Raw genomic sequence first — 13,101 nt, 5'->3', positions numbered from 1 at the left:
TTTAATATTCATATAACATTAAAATATATGCTTAAAATATAAAAAAAAATACTTTAAAAAAGTAATATGAATAATACTTTTGATATGATTTAAAACTCATAAGAATAATATATAAATAAATATCAATATTTAAATATTAGATAGATAAATAAGAATTGTGGAAAATCCCCCAACCTTTTTTTTTGTTTTTGCCACAAACAGCCGGCTTTCAGTACGCCAATATCAGTGAAATTCTTAATGTTTGAGCCGCAATCATATAATAATAATACATTAACAATGTATTGCCTTCGATTCTTGGAGAATTTTTTTTTTCCAAAAAACAGCTGGCTCAGAAATCAACCATGCTATACCAGTCAAATTCCTCACATTTCAGTCACAAAACAATAGAGAGAGAGAGAGAGAGAGAGAGAGAGAGAGGTATTAGCATCAGCATCACAGATAGTAGTGGTGCGAGATGTGTATTAGAAGCCATTGATTTCACCAAAGAAGAAGAAGAGCATTACAAAGTGATCAGCGAGGAGAGGGAGGTTTCCCAACCTTGATGTGCATTGAGCCAACGGTAATCACATCATTTGGAGAACTGATACTTAGATCTTCAACCGCTTTAGAATCAATCAAGAGAGACCCAATCAGATCCTTGCTATGACCCAATATAACCAGATTAGTAGGTTTGTTTGGGCTTTGCACGGCGGCTTCGGACGGTTCTGAATCTTCACTAATTTCTCTTGAAGAGCTATTTTCCTTTGGTTGAGTTTCCCTCTCATCTTGTTCTGGAGGGCGTGGGCGTTGCTCCTCTGTTGTAGAATTTGTTTCTTTCACAGCGGATTCAGCGGCGGCGGTGGTGGATTCATCCGCTGCGGCAACTGCTTCTTTTTCGACAACAGAATCCGAATCAGCCTTCTTGGAGGGAACAAAAGCAGGAGGAAAGAATTGAGCATTGTATCTTCTTCCAAAAATCCTGGATTTTTCCTCAACCAAAATTCTTTGACGCTCTTCATAATGCATGAAATCATCCAGTACTGATGTCTCTGATGAGGCCGCCTTAAATATTCGCAGCATAGCCAATCCCTGTGATAACGGTATCTGAAAAAAGAAAATCGTTAAGCGGACAATCCAAGAATTCTAAATTCACAAATGCTTACTATTGCAAAATAATCAACTCAAAATTATTATTATTATTATTATTATTTGTATATTTAGGTCATTTAAGGAAAATTCACATGCATCACAAATGTAAGACTCGAACTCAAAATCTCTTAGTTGTAAAAAACAGACAAAGAAGAGCTAAATCTCAAAATGAATCTCAAAACTGAAAAATTTTTAATTTGCATTTCTATTGACAGTCCATATGTCAAATTCATCTCAAAAATAAATTCAATGGCTACAATCTTAATGATGAACTGAATTTTTTTAGGATTTACATGAAAGGACCCAATGCTAGCTCTATACACTCTTTCTAGTCAGTGTTTCAAAGCTTCATAAGTCTTTGGTAGCTTCCAACTACTGCACGACCAGGGTTAAAGCTTGATACAACATCGAGGGCTCAACTTAACCACTAATCATCAGATAATTTTGTGCAATCGACCGTTCTGAATTTAAACACAAAGAATGAAAAAGAATAAAAAATAGATAGAAATTTAGACAAATTACTCCAAAAATCCTGTTGCCAATCATGATTGGCTTGGTGGGAATTACAATTTATTAGATACAAGATAAAAGAAAATTCTATATCAATAAAAAATGCCAAGCAGTTCTACTTTTTTGGGGAAAAGAAATGTAATTATAGTCCAATAAATATTAATAATTTCTCCAACAAGCTATAAGTGTATTAAGCGAGTACTGGGTATTCAAATAATGGGCCAAAAATAGGACAAAACTTCTCCCCCTCGATATACAACAGTTCAAGGAAAGGAACAACAATTTTTATGATCCAAGTAGAAAGTCCATAATCAAAAGAATAAACGCAGAATAGAAATCAAGAAGAGCAAAAACTCGTATATATGAACAAATGGAACCAGAAAACTTAATTATTATAATTATTCTTATTCTAAAACCTACCTCTTGGGTATCCCTGCTACATGTCACAGGCTTGTATTCATTGTTCTCCAACAAGATATGCCGCAAGCTAGTGTTTGCCACATCTTTTATTATGTGCCACTTTACTGGAAAGCTGCCAAGCCATTTATCTTGCTGCCAGAAATCCATGTCCTTCTGAAAATCAACAGAACCAGACATCTCGGCAACACCACAGAATTGTCCACTGGCATTAACCTGCATATTTATCAACTTTTAATGAGCACGAAATGCTTAGCAGCAGCAGCAGCTATAAGAATCAGAGTTGGAACAGCTATGATTTCATCTAAAATCACTCAAACTTACCGAGAAGAAGAGAAATATAGGACATTTTTGTGGCCTTCCAAGAGATAACTTCTGTGCTTCATCAAATGCATTGTCGAGCCTCTTATTTCCGCTTGGAGTACTAGACCATACATTATACTTGATGCTCTTATGTACATCATCCTCGCTGTAGGACTTAATAACAAAAAACTTGGCAACATCATAATCGATGGGAAAGTCATCCCTATTAAACTGGTCTGCGCTAATAATAATATTTCCATCAGAATCAACAGTGCCAGCTTTCGAAGTATATGCTTTTACACAAAGCGGAGAAACCCATCGACATTTTGTGATGTCAGTGCGAGGGCCTCTATTTTGTTCGGGAAGGCTTCCATTCTTATTGACCCAAGGCCCACCAATTTGAAACCTTGGCCTTAGCCTATCCCCAGTACTCCCAGTAGTCCATTGGTTAAGATCAGACCCATAATTAGCATATCCATTACCCGGTGGTACGCTAACTTTTGGCGAGCGATACATAGATGGAACCTTCAGATTGGACAACTGATTTGCTCCCTGTGTTAATAAATAAAATAAAAATGAATCACATATGAGTATGTATAAGCTTTAAATTTTACTTTCGAGAAATCCGGATTAGACAAATTTTCTAATGAGAAATTCATAAGAAAATACCCACAAAGACACTAAATTTCCACAACAAATAAAGGAATCTTCTCATTTAGGTTTAGAGTAGTTTGAGAATAACAGTAAAGTTTACAGAAGACTCAACTCTTATAAGTGCCTAAACCATAAAGTTATCCTTCGCTGTAAACTCATGGGCCTAGCTATTATATTAGACAGACAACAAACAACCCATCCAACGGCAAGCTAACATTATGCAACTGGATGAATAAAGCCAAGGGCATTTACCTGATTAACACCATTGAGGCTACCATTAATGAAGGATCCAGCTGAAGATTGCTTAGCTGGTGCTGTATTAGCAACTGAAACTTCTTTTGGTATTGGAATAGTATAAGAATGACTAGATGATGACTGCAATGTGTTGGACGCCAAATGCTCTGAAGCGACTAGAGAGGCATGAGATCTATTTATAGGAGCCAATTGAGGTGCTAATGGGGCTGCCAACTTTTTGATCTCACCTTCAGGCTTCATAGCTGGAAATGCACCGGTACTTGTCAATAAAGGGCTCAGATAGCTATTTGGAACTGTATCTGAGCTAGAATCAATGCCAACTGGTATATAAGCAGGAGAAGAAACAACCAACTGATGTGGAGGATTAGCAGGGTAATGTGTTTCTATAAACGAGGCTTCATTTCCCATAATAGCCCCAGGAATGGAAGGATTATATGGATTGTAAGGAGACTGTACATATCCATAGCTAGGAATGTAATATACATTTGGCAAACTTTCAGTTTGCACAGCCTGCAAAGCACAAAACGAGCATTTGTTCAATCAATAGATTAATGATAGCATATATACGTAGTACAAGATAGCCAACTTGCAATACATACAGAAATATGTTGATCTTGCCCAAAATACTGATGGTGCGAATCCCACTCATTAAGAGTAGGTTCAGGACCTGTTATTTAGCCATTCACATAGAAAAGGATTAGAAAATATTAAAAACATCAAAGAATAATGCATTCAAATATAAACGGTAAAAATGAAGTCTACCTGTATAGTAATAACCATAATAATCGGTGACAGCAGGATAGTATATGCCCAGGCCCTGGTCAAATATCAACTCCGGAACTGCTTCAGAGTCCATATAAATAAGCTCTCAAAGAAGTAGCTAGTGATGTCAGATAATGACCAAGACCAATAACCTATGCCTGAAAGTAAGGGAAAATAACCATTAGTAAAGAGAGAAAGGAGATAAGCACCAAATTTGGTTAAAACAATAATTTTATTCTTGATATATTTAACACTGAAATACTAAAATCTCCATTACATCTTTATTCATTACTTTCATCTCAAAATATGCCAATAACTATTAAAGTTTGTGTAATCACATACTTACACAATCCATTAGAAGGATATTATATCCCATGTCACAAGCCATGCTACTTTATGCCAATTCCCTCAGTGCACAAGGTGCAAACAAAGGAAAAAAGGATGTTCATTTCATTGAAGCACAAGGATATGCAAGTGCTCTACTGATACTAGAAAAAGCTAAACGGTTACTATAAGTGTACAAAATGTGTGGAGCATTACAAATATTATTCAACATACAGAGAAGAGGCTTTTTAGACAAATCACCAGATGGTTTAACTTGGAAGCTTGAACATCCATGGCATTATTGCAATTCCTTTTCATGATGAAATCACCTTGAAATTTTTTATGTTCATAAAATGCCAAAATATGCAATGATTGCAAAGAAAAAGAGTTTGGACTAAGCAACAGAGGAAACAACCCTAGGCAACCAACAAAATCCAACTTAAGAGCAGATCTTTCGACAAAGAGGCTAAAAGCATAAATCTCAACAACTTAAAAGCTATGATGCACCGACACGGACACGGCGACACGGACACGGGACACGGCAATTTTTAAAAATATAGGGCACGGGTACGGCGTGGACACGGCATAATATTTTTCTAAAATAATATATAATAATTTTTAAAAATATAGGACACGGACACGGCATGGACAGATGTCTCTTTTGAACCTTGATCTAATCCACCCCCGCCAGTAGCATAGCTCATTTTGCTAACAAACCAATCATACATATAAGTACACCAAATTAAATTGATATGAAGTGAAATCAAAATATCCCAATAATAAGACAACATGAATACAACAATATACCAGTCTGCCGGGGGTCCAAGGGGGCGCTGCCCCCTGGCGGGGTTCGACCTGCCCGGTCAGGTCGCGGGGTCAAGGGGCAGCGCCCCTGCGGGGGTTTCCGGGGCCCGGGAAGAAAATTTTATTGTAAGAGTAATTTTGAAGTTCTGCTTGTTTTTAAAGTTCGTAAGTTGTTTGTATGGGAAGATACCGAGTGGTACCGAGCATGTACCTAGCAGTATTGAGCATATACTTAGCGGTACCGAGCATGTACTGAGCGGTACCGAGCATGTACTGAGCGGTACCGAGCATGTACTGAGCGGTACCGAGCATGTACTGAACGGTACCGAGCATGTACCTAGCGATACCTCATTTAATAACCGGACACGCGTGTCCGATTTTAATTTTAATATTTTTAATTGCGACACTCCAATGCCGTGTCGAACACGTGTCCATGCCGTGTCCGATGCGTGTCCGTGTCCGACACATGTCCGACACTGCATACCCTCTCTAAGTGCCGTGTTGGTGCATCATAGCTTAAAAGTATACAAGCTCAAAAGATCTTTCCATACCAATGAAACTGCCACCAATCGAGCCAACACGAGTACAATAAATGGCTGCACAAAATACATGAGATGAAAAAAACACTACACTGATAATTTTAATATTTGAAAGAATTACTAAAAGTTTTAAATTAGTTTCTGAAGATGAAGATTTCAAGGGTTGAGTCCCTTAACATGATAACTAAGTTCCAATTCATCAAGCATCCTAACAATGTTAACCCACTATATTGGCAAGTAAAAAAAAGGAAGAAAATATGAATCTATTTCCTTGCCCTATTGAACCAATGACCAAAAATAATTGCTTCAAAGACTGCTTTAAGTCAATCCGTAAAACATCAAAGCCATGTATTTTACATAATTTGTGCATGGAATCAAATTTCATTTGAAGTGTATGCATCATTTGCATTTCACTGCAGCCTTTAGCACTAAACACTTTTTGTTTAAAATGAACAATTTGGTAAATAGAATTTGAATAATAAGACACTTCTATTGTTATATCTAGACCAGGAAAAAAGTAAGAACTCAGCTTAAAAGCTTATTCCTTTGGGGGGAGGAACCATATCTCATCCATTAGATGCAATGGAGCTTATGCTTTTAATTTAAGTTCATTAGGCATAGGTCGCTTTAATGTAATCATCATCTCATATAGTAGTCACTTCCCTGCATATGCCAAATGAATACTTACAAATGCCCATTAAGAAAGCGCACAGGGCACGGGTGCAATTTGAACATAAATTTTTGGCATTATTCCATTGAGATTAAAATTTTAATTGCAAAACTTGACAAGCCTTATGCTTTAGATAGCTCCCTTCCATCCATTTCATTGCACACAATCCCTTCTTTTCAATTAAATAACATCACTTAAAGAACCTATCAAAATGTACTAAACCATGAAAAATGAACTCTCAAATCAAAGAATTCAGTGTGCAGCAACCTCCAGATCTGATCTTATCGTTCTATGATGTAAATCTCCATTGGATCTTATTTATAAACTTCATGCACCTTTTCTTCCTTTCCTTCACCCACTTTCTAGGCTCATATTCCTGCTCTTAGGATATTGCATCATGATTTCTAAGCTTCTCACCATTTATCATCAAGGAACAACTTGAATGAAAACAAGAAAGCTTCAATTGAACTAGAAGGCAACCCCAAATCACATAATATATAACTAATCTAAAAGAATTATTTTATGAAATGCCATATTATATTACCAGGCGCTAATTCAATACAATTTTTTGAGCCTTACTAGATCAAGAAGGTGGCATCCATCCATGACAACTCAATTGGTTGAAAATTCATAAAGAGAAAACAGGCTAAATAGGTAACACATTTGCACCATTCCAATGAAATCGCTTTACGTTTTTTTTACGCAACCAGATCATGCATCACTCTAGCTCCTTCATGACGCATTGGCCAATGCGAAAAGGCAAGTAGGAATCACATCTAAATAAGCAAATCAGAAAAATGCTGAAATATATATTAACCGTAAAAAAATTTTAAAAAAAATTCACCCGTCAAAATTACATACAAGAAAAGAAATCAATTTCCAGCATTAAAATAATCATCATGCCCTCTAACGACATTAAAATACAAAGAATTGGATCGAGATTCATTAAGAAAACCATTCAATCTCAAATCTCAATCAGCGTAAGACCACCGGATCCTTCAAAGAACCAAAAGAAAAACTTACCGAAAAAGGAAAGCCCTAACTCGTCGAACGCGCGAGAATAGGAGAGTTCGGAACCCAAGAGAACGAGAGAAATTAAACTCTTGGATCAAATCCTGCAGGCTTAGCGCGATCGAAGTAGAGATTTGCTTCAAAACCCTAACGCAGAAAAGAAGGTATGATGACAATTTGTGCAAAAAAAAAAAACTTATTAAAAAATATATATCAGTGAGTAGACGAATGAGATGTCCGAGCGGAGACGGACCTTTTATGGCACGATTTACTTAAAATATGCCTAAATTACCCTTTAAGTAATTGAAAAATATCGAAGCTGCCTTCTCCTTTCGCCAGCGACTTGAGAGTTGAGACGACCTCAAAGGCGTCTCGAAACTTCCACTCACCCGACTTACCCTCGCAGGAATAAATCACAAAACAAATGATAACAGCTTCAGTAATACTGTTCCGCGTCGAAGGGTAAATCCGTCATTCTTTAAGGTTCACGAATCTTGTTGCATGATATATGAGGGTATTTATGATTTGACGTGTCGCGTTTGGGTAATTCCAAAAGCGAGCAGCTTAAAAACTTTCTCAATAACGATGGAAGAAGTCAAATGAAACTTTTTTATTTTATTTTATGCATTGATTATAAATTTATGTTATTATTTTAATATTCTTTTAAAGTCCTTTCACTCAAATTCTTCACACATAACATTGCAAATACTTTAGAAGTTGAACAATTGCTTATAACCAGCCGGGTAGCTTGGTTGTGGGCGAGTATAATTGAGAACCCCCAACCCATATTCAAATTCCATCTCGATCGACTCGCCTCCTTTGAGGGGAGTAGCAAAGCTAGGGCATGATACCTGTTGGCTGGCTCCGTTAGATTCCGTTGAAGAATTTATAATGCTGTCATGCTCCTTCTAAGGAAGTGGGGATAAAACCCCATTCCCAATAAGTAAATAAATAAATAAATTTGCATTCTAAATGATAAAGCGAATATGTAAAAAATTAGATATATGATATTTGCTTAAAATTTAGTTATATATTTATTAACAATGAAATATTATAACTAATTAGTGAACAAGATACATGATAGCACAATTATATAATACTATTATTAAGAAAGGAAAAGAAAATACATTTGATCAAGTTAATATAGAGCATATAGATCAAATATTATCATGGAGACACTGGCTAAATTCTGAATGCCAAATTCATCAAGGGGAGTTATTACTTCTTCTTTAGAATGCCAAATTCATCAAGGGGAGTTATTACTTCTTCTTTAGAATTTAGCAAATCCTAGTGAATGTTGAAAGACTTACTCCCAATTAGTACCTCGTTGTTAAAACACCATATGAAATCTTTTATCAACTAAATCAACAAAATTTTTAATATAATTTTAAGATTGAACCTAGTTAGAATAATCACAACCCTCCACTTTAGATAGTATATTATAACATTCATGAATATGGATAAAGAATTATATGGTGGAAAAATACTAAGAGTAATAGGATCCACAAATAGGCTAACAAATGTTGAGCCCATGCATGGCATAGGCAAATTAAAAGAGAAGTTTTAAAACCTTAGGAACATGGGAGTAGTATCATTCAATAAACCATAAATAACAAGTGAAAGTGCTAGCTTAATAGAAGAATATGGAGAAAAATTGTGATCATAAGAACAACCTAAGGGGAATAATGAAGAGAGATTAGCAACCAACATCATGTGATCAAGAGTATTTATAGCACAATTATTATTTTCGTTCATATAATGAACAAAAGAACTCATCTTAGTAGATAGATCCTTAGAGGATGCTTCTTCAATTTTAAATGTGTATTTAAGAAATCAACATATCATGAATAAAATAATTATCAAATTTATAATTTGAGGGAAAACCATCAAAATCATCTATCTATAAATAGCCACATAAAGAAGTATCAATCAATATCTCGAAAGCCAAAGGGAAAAAAATAATCCATCTTAACAAGAACTTCAGCAATAAATGGTCGAGAGAGTTTGGTGTTAAGAGCATCAATTATAATGGTTTACAAAGAGCTTATATATACAATCAAGGTGATAAGTTTAGGGTTTATTACTAGTTAAATGGGCGGACATATAGTGATTGCATGTTGATGGGTGTCAAGGATGTCATGAAAAGATATTGGCTAATTATAGAGGTTTCATGAATAAGGTGATAAGTGAAGATTAGTGTAGACAAAAAAAAGCTATAAAAAAACTATTAAGTCAATGACAAATATTATCCAGCATCACCCACAAAGATGGTGTGTAACATGTGTTTATAAAAGTTGTAAAAGGGTGGTAGTTTTCAGACTAATTGTATAATTTTATAATGTGTACAGTGAAAGTTGGTTAAGGAAATCAATAGATATGAGAAAGTTGAAGTTCTAGGCTTTTAACTTAAGAGAAAAATAATAAAGGCTTAGTCTAATGTGATATATTAGAAGGTTAAGCATTTTTAGATAGTGAAGAGTGAATATATGATAGGAAAAAGAGAAGACAATATGAAAGGTATGGGTGATCTAAAATAATGACTTATATCCAAAATATGATGGGATGAGATTTCACTAATCACAAAAAAAAAAAATCCTTAATATCTAATCTCTCTCTTTCTATATGTCTTTGGTATGATATATAGTAAATTAAAGTCAAATCATATGAAGGTCAAATTGTGGAGTTTTTATAGGCATTCAACTCACGTGAGGTGGATTATTAAGTTATAATAATATATTGGTCATTAAGTTTGATATTGATAAATGTAATGATCTATATGGTAGATTAGGGAATTATCATGCGATATGAGACATGAATAATGTAGTCAAATGATTAGTGGGTGGCTGAGCTTCGAAGATATGCCTATAGCATTCTAGTGGAGGATTGATATATTTTACCTAATTAATGCACTTTATATGCTCATAGGGATCAATAGAAGGCAAATTGAAAGTATATATCTAGGGGGGGGGGAGGTGAGGGTAGTGGAAATTGACATTTATTTAAATAAAATTAATTGTGCACTATGAGATGGACTGATTAACCATCTTAATTTATTATATATTATTAAAAACATTTGGAGGCACTTCACTATAAGATTTTAGAAAGTTATATTTCATAAAAATAAATTTAAAACTATAACTCTATTCTTATGAAACACTAAATTTACATTAATATGGAATTATAACTTATCAAGATTATGATTATTTTCTCATATTCATCACACCACAAGATATTATAAAAGCATTAATAAAATTCATCACACATATCACTCAAGTAGTGACAAAGTAATAAAATGGCAAAATGGAAAAGTATAAACTAGAATTATAGTGGTACAACAGATCAAGCTACACCCACTCCCAAGTCCTCAACTTATGAATTTCACTACCTCTCTTGTTTAACTCAAAGTAAGTTGGAGATACCTCTCCTTTATGGCTTTTAAAAAAACCCTCACAAACTTTTTTCCTTGAAGAAAAGGCTACCCTAGCCCACTGACTTGATTCCACAATACACCAAAAAAAATCCCATGATCAAAAGTTATTTACAAGAAAATCACCACAAATTATAATTAAGATTAGAGATTTAAACTCTCAAATTAGAGGATTAGGGGTGCTATTCGTAGGCATCATCCAATGGTGTAAACTCTAACAAAAAAAAAACTCTCTTGAACGGTGTAAAAATCTCAAAAGAAAAGTAAAGTTATAAATGATATTTCTTTCTAAAGCTTTCAAATTTTTAGTTGCCTCTTAATAAAAAATCAATTTTGGGATTCTTAAAAAGTATATTTATAAGATGACTTCATTAGAAAACACTAAGGTTATTTATTAAAAACTTTGGCTGGGCCATACAATATGATTAGTAAAATTATCTAATTTCTAGAAAAACCATCTCTATCTAATCAAACTATATGATTGGGATTGAATAGAATGATATTTTATGGGATTTTAGTTTTAATTCGCTCTTAAATCAATGGGCTTTTACACTTAGAAACAAAATGCAAAATAAGTAAATAAATGAAAGGCAAGAGTAGCTCTAGGCAGATAAGATTAGAGAGAGTTGCTTTATGTGATTTGGTCATATAAAAATGTTAGCTTTCTAATAACACAATTAGGAGAATAGATGTATTAGATCTAGCCTATGTTAAGAAAGGTGGAGATATACCTAAAAAAAATTGGTTAGAAAGCATTAGAAATAACCATTTTATTAGATTTAAATTAGACTTTAATAATAGAGAAAATGGATTCATGGAGCCCATCCAATGGAGTGGGATAAAGGCTTGATGTTATTGTTGTTGTTGTCTTAAATTCATGGGTTTAAATTTGGTATATAGCTTATAACATCATACAATATAATATGCACTGCGCTACAATTATTTTAATTTTAAATTCACCTTATAAAGAAAAGGAACATATGAAGATTATGTAATTTGATTATAATCAATTGTATTGTAAGAATTGTTGCTATATAAATAAGTGTTGCAATTGAGGAATCCAGCTTAAGAATGTGTTTTTTTATGATAGAAAATATTATTATTCTGTTAATTTTATCATTTCTATTAGCATGTACTGGACATTTTTTGTTTATTGTTTGTGTGTAATAATATTTCAGAAAAATCATACTCCAAATAATTAAAGACGTTAAGACAGAGTAGTTTAGGGTTTCATGTAATGAAGTCTGTAAATTTTTTATTTTACTTGAGTTAGAGAGAGTGTGATTGTAATTGGGCAACCATGCACATATACACACTGAGGGACAATATCAAAACTTAAAATTTTTAAACTAATCATACCAGATGATTTATCATATTTTTCCTCCAAAATAAAGTCAAATCATGCCTTGCATTTTTTGTACTGATTGTATTGTACGATATCAGTTCATACAGATGACTGAAAGAGTACAAAATGGGGTCGTCCACATACCAAACAAAGCATGATTTTTGTTAACTGTTCGTAATATATGTGTTAGTTCATATAGACGACTAACAGAGTACGAAATGGGGTCATTCACATTCATACCAAATGAAGCATGATTTGTGTTAATTATTTGTATTGTATGATTTTAATTTATACATATGACTAACATAGTATGAAATAATATTTGTATAGGATGTATCAAAGCAATAGGTTAAGTTTTGAACCATTCATATAGTACAATCTGAGTTTGTACATATGACAGATAAAGTATAAAATAAGATTTGTATAGGATCGTACATATATTTTTGAATTATTCATATAGACAATCTTCAATCATGAAAGTTCGTTAGGGATGTTAAGCCCTTAAGAACTAGCCCGAGGCTAACCAAGAGGGCGGGGGATGAATTGGTATTTTAAAAATTTTTCTTAAGTAAAGCACAACAATCATAAACCAAAAACAACATAGAAATCAGAGTGCAAAATTAAATAAATGCGGAAGAAAAACAAAGAAATATCACACCGGTTTTATAGTGGTTCGATCAATCCTTGACCTACGTCCACTCATCGTAGGCACCCTCCGAGTATTGCACTAACTAAGGGTCTCTCCTTTAGCTCCCACATCTAGGCGGAGAGGCCTTTACAACATACTCCTTTTCACCAACCCTAGTACGGTAGAGAATCGACTCCTTTTGCTTCCTCCTGAAGTGGGCAGAGAACTCGAACCTTTTACTGAAGTAGACCTCCCAAAAACCTCCCAAGGATGAAGGACGAAGAACGGAGATGACGACTTGGAATCCTGTCTAGAGCAACCTTT

At 34.2% G+C, this 13,101-nt stretch overlaps 1 protein-coding gene across 1 annotated transcript; it reads right to left on the bottom strand.

Moving 5' to 3' along the window:
- Nucleotides 1-226: 226 nt before the first annotated feature.
- On the bottom strand, nucleotides 227-7,610 carry LOC110099847 (YTH domain-containing protein ECT4). Its single transcript, XM_020827140.2, has 7 exons — nucleotides 7,390-7,610; nucleotides 4,030-4,187; nucleotides 3,867-3,934; nucleotides 3,265-3,777; nucleotides 2,380-2,910; nucleotides 2,059-2,271; nucleotides 227-1,083 (listed from the first exon to the last, which is right to left on the bottom strand). Exons 2-7 carry the CDS (start codon nucleotides 4,121-4,123, stop codon nucleotides 511-513), a joined length of 1,992 nt encoding a protein of 663 aa, XP_020682799.1. The 5' UTR covers nucleotides 4,124-4,187; nucleotides 7,390-7,610; the 3' UTR covers nucleotides 227-510.
- Between the last annotated feature and the right edge of the window lie 5,491 nt (nucleotides 7,611-13,101).

This window comes from Dendrobium catenatum, unplaced genomic scaffold, assembly GCF_001605985.2.
Source record: "Dendrobium catenatum unplaced genomic scaffold, ASM160598v2 fragScaff_scaffold_716, whole genome shotgun sequence".
NCBI classification, from domain to species: Eukaryota; Viridiplantae; Streptophyta; class Magnoliopsida; order Asparagales; family Orchidaceae; genus Dendrobium; species Dendrobium catenatum.
The sequence above is the reverse complement of the archived record's forward strand: the minus strand, read 5'-3'. Positions and strand labels throughout refer to the sequence as shown.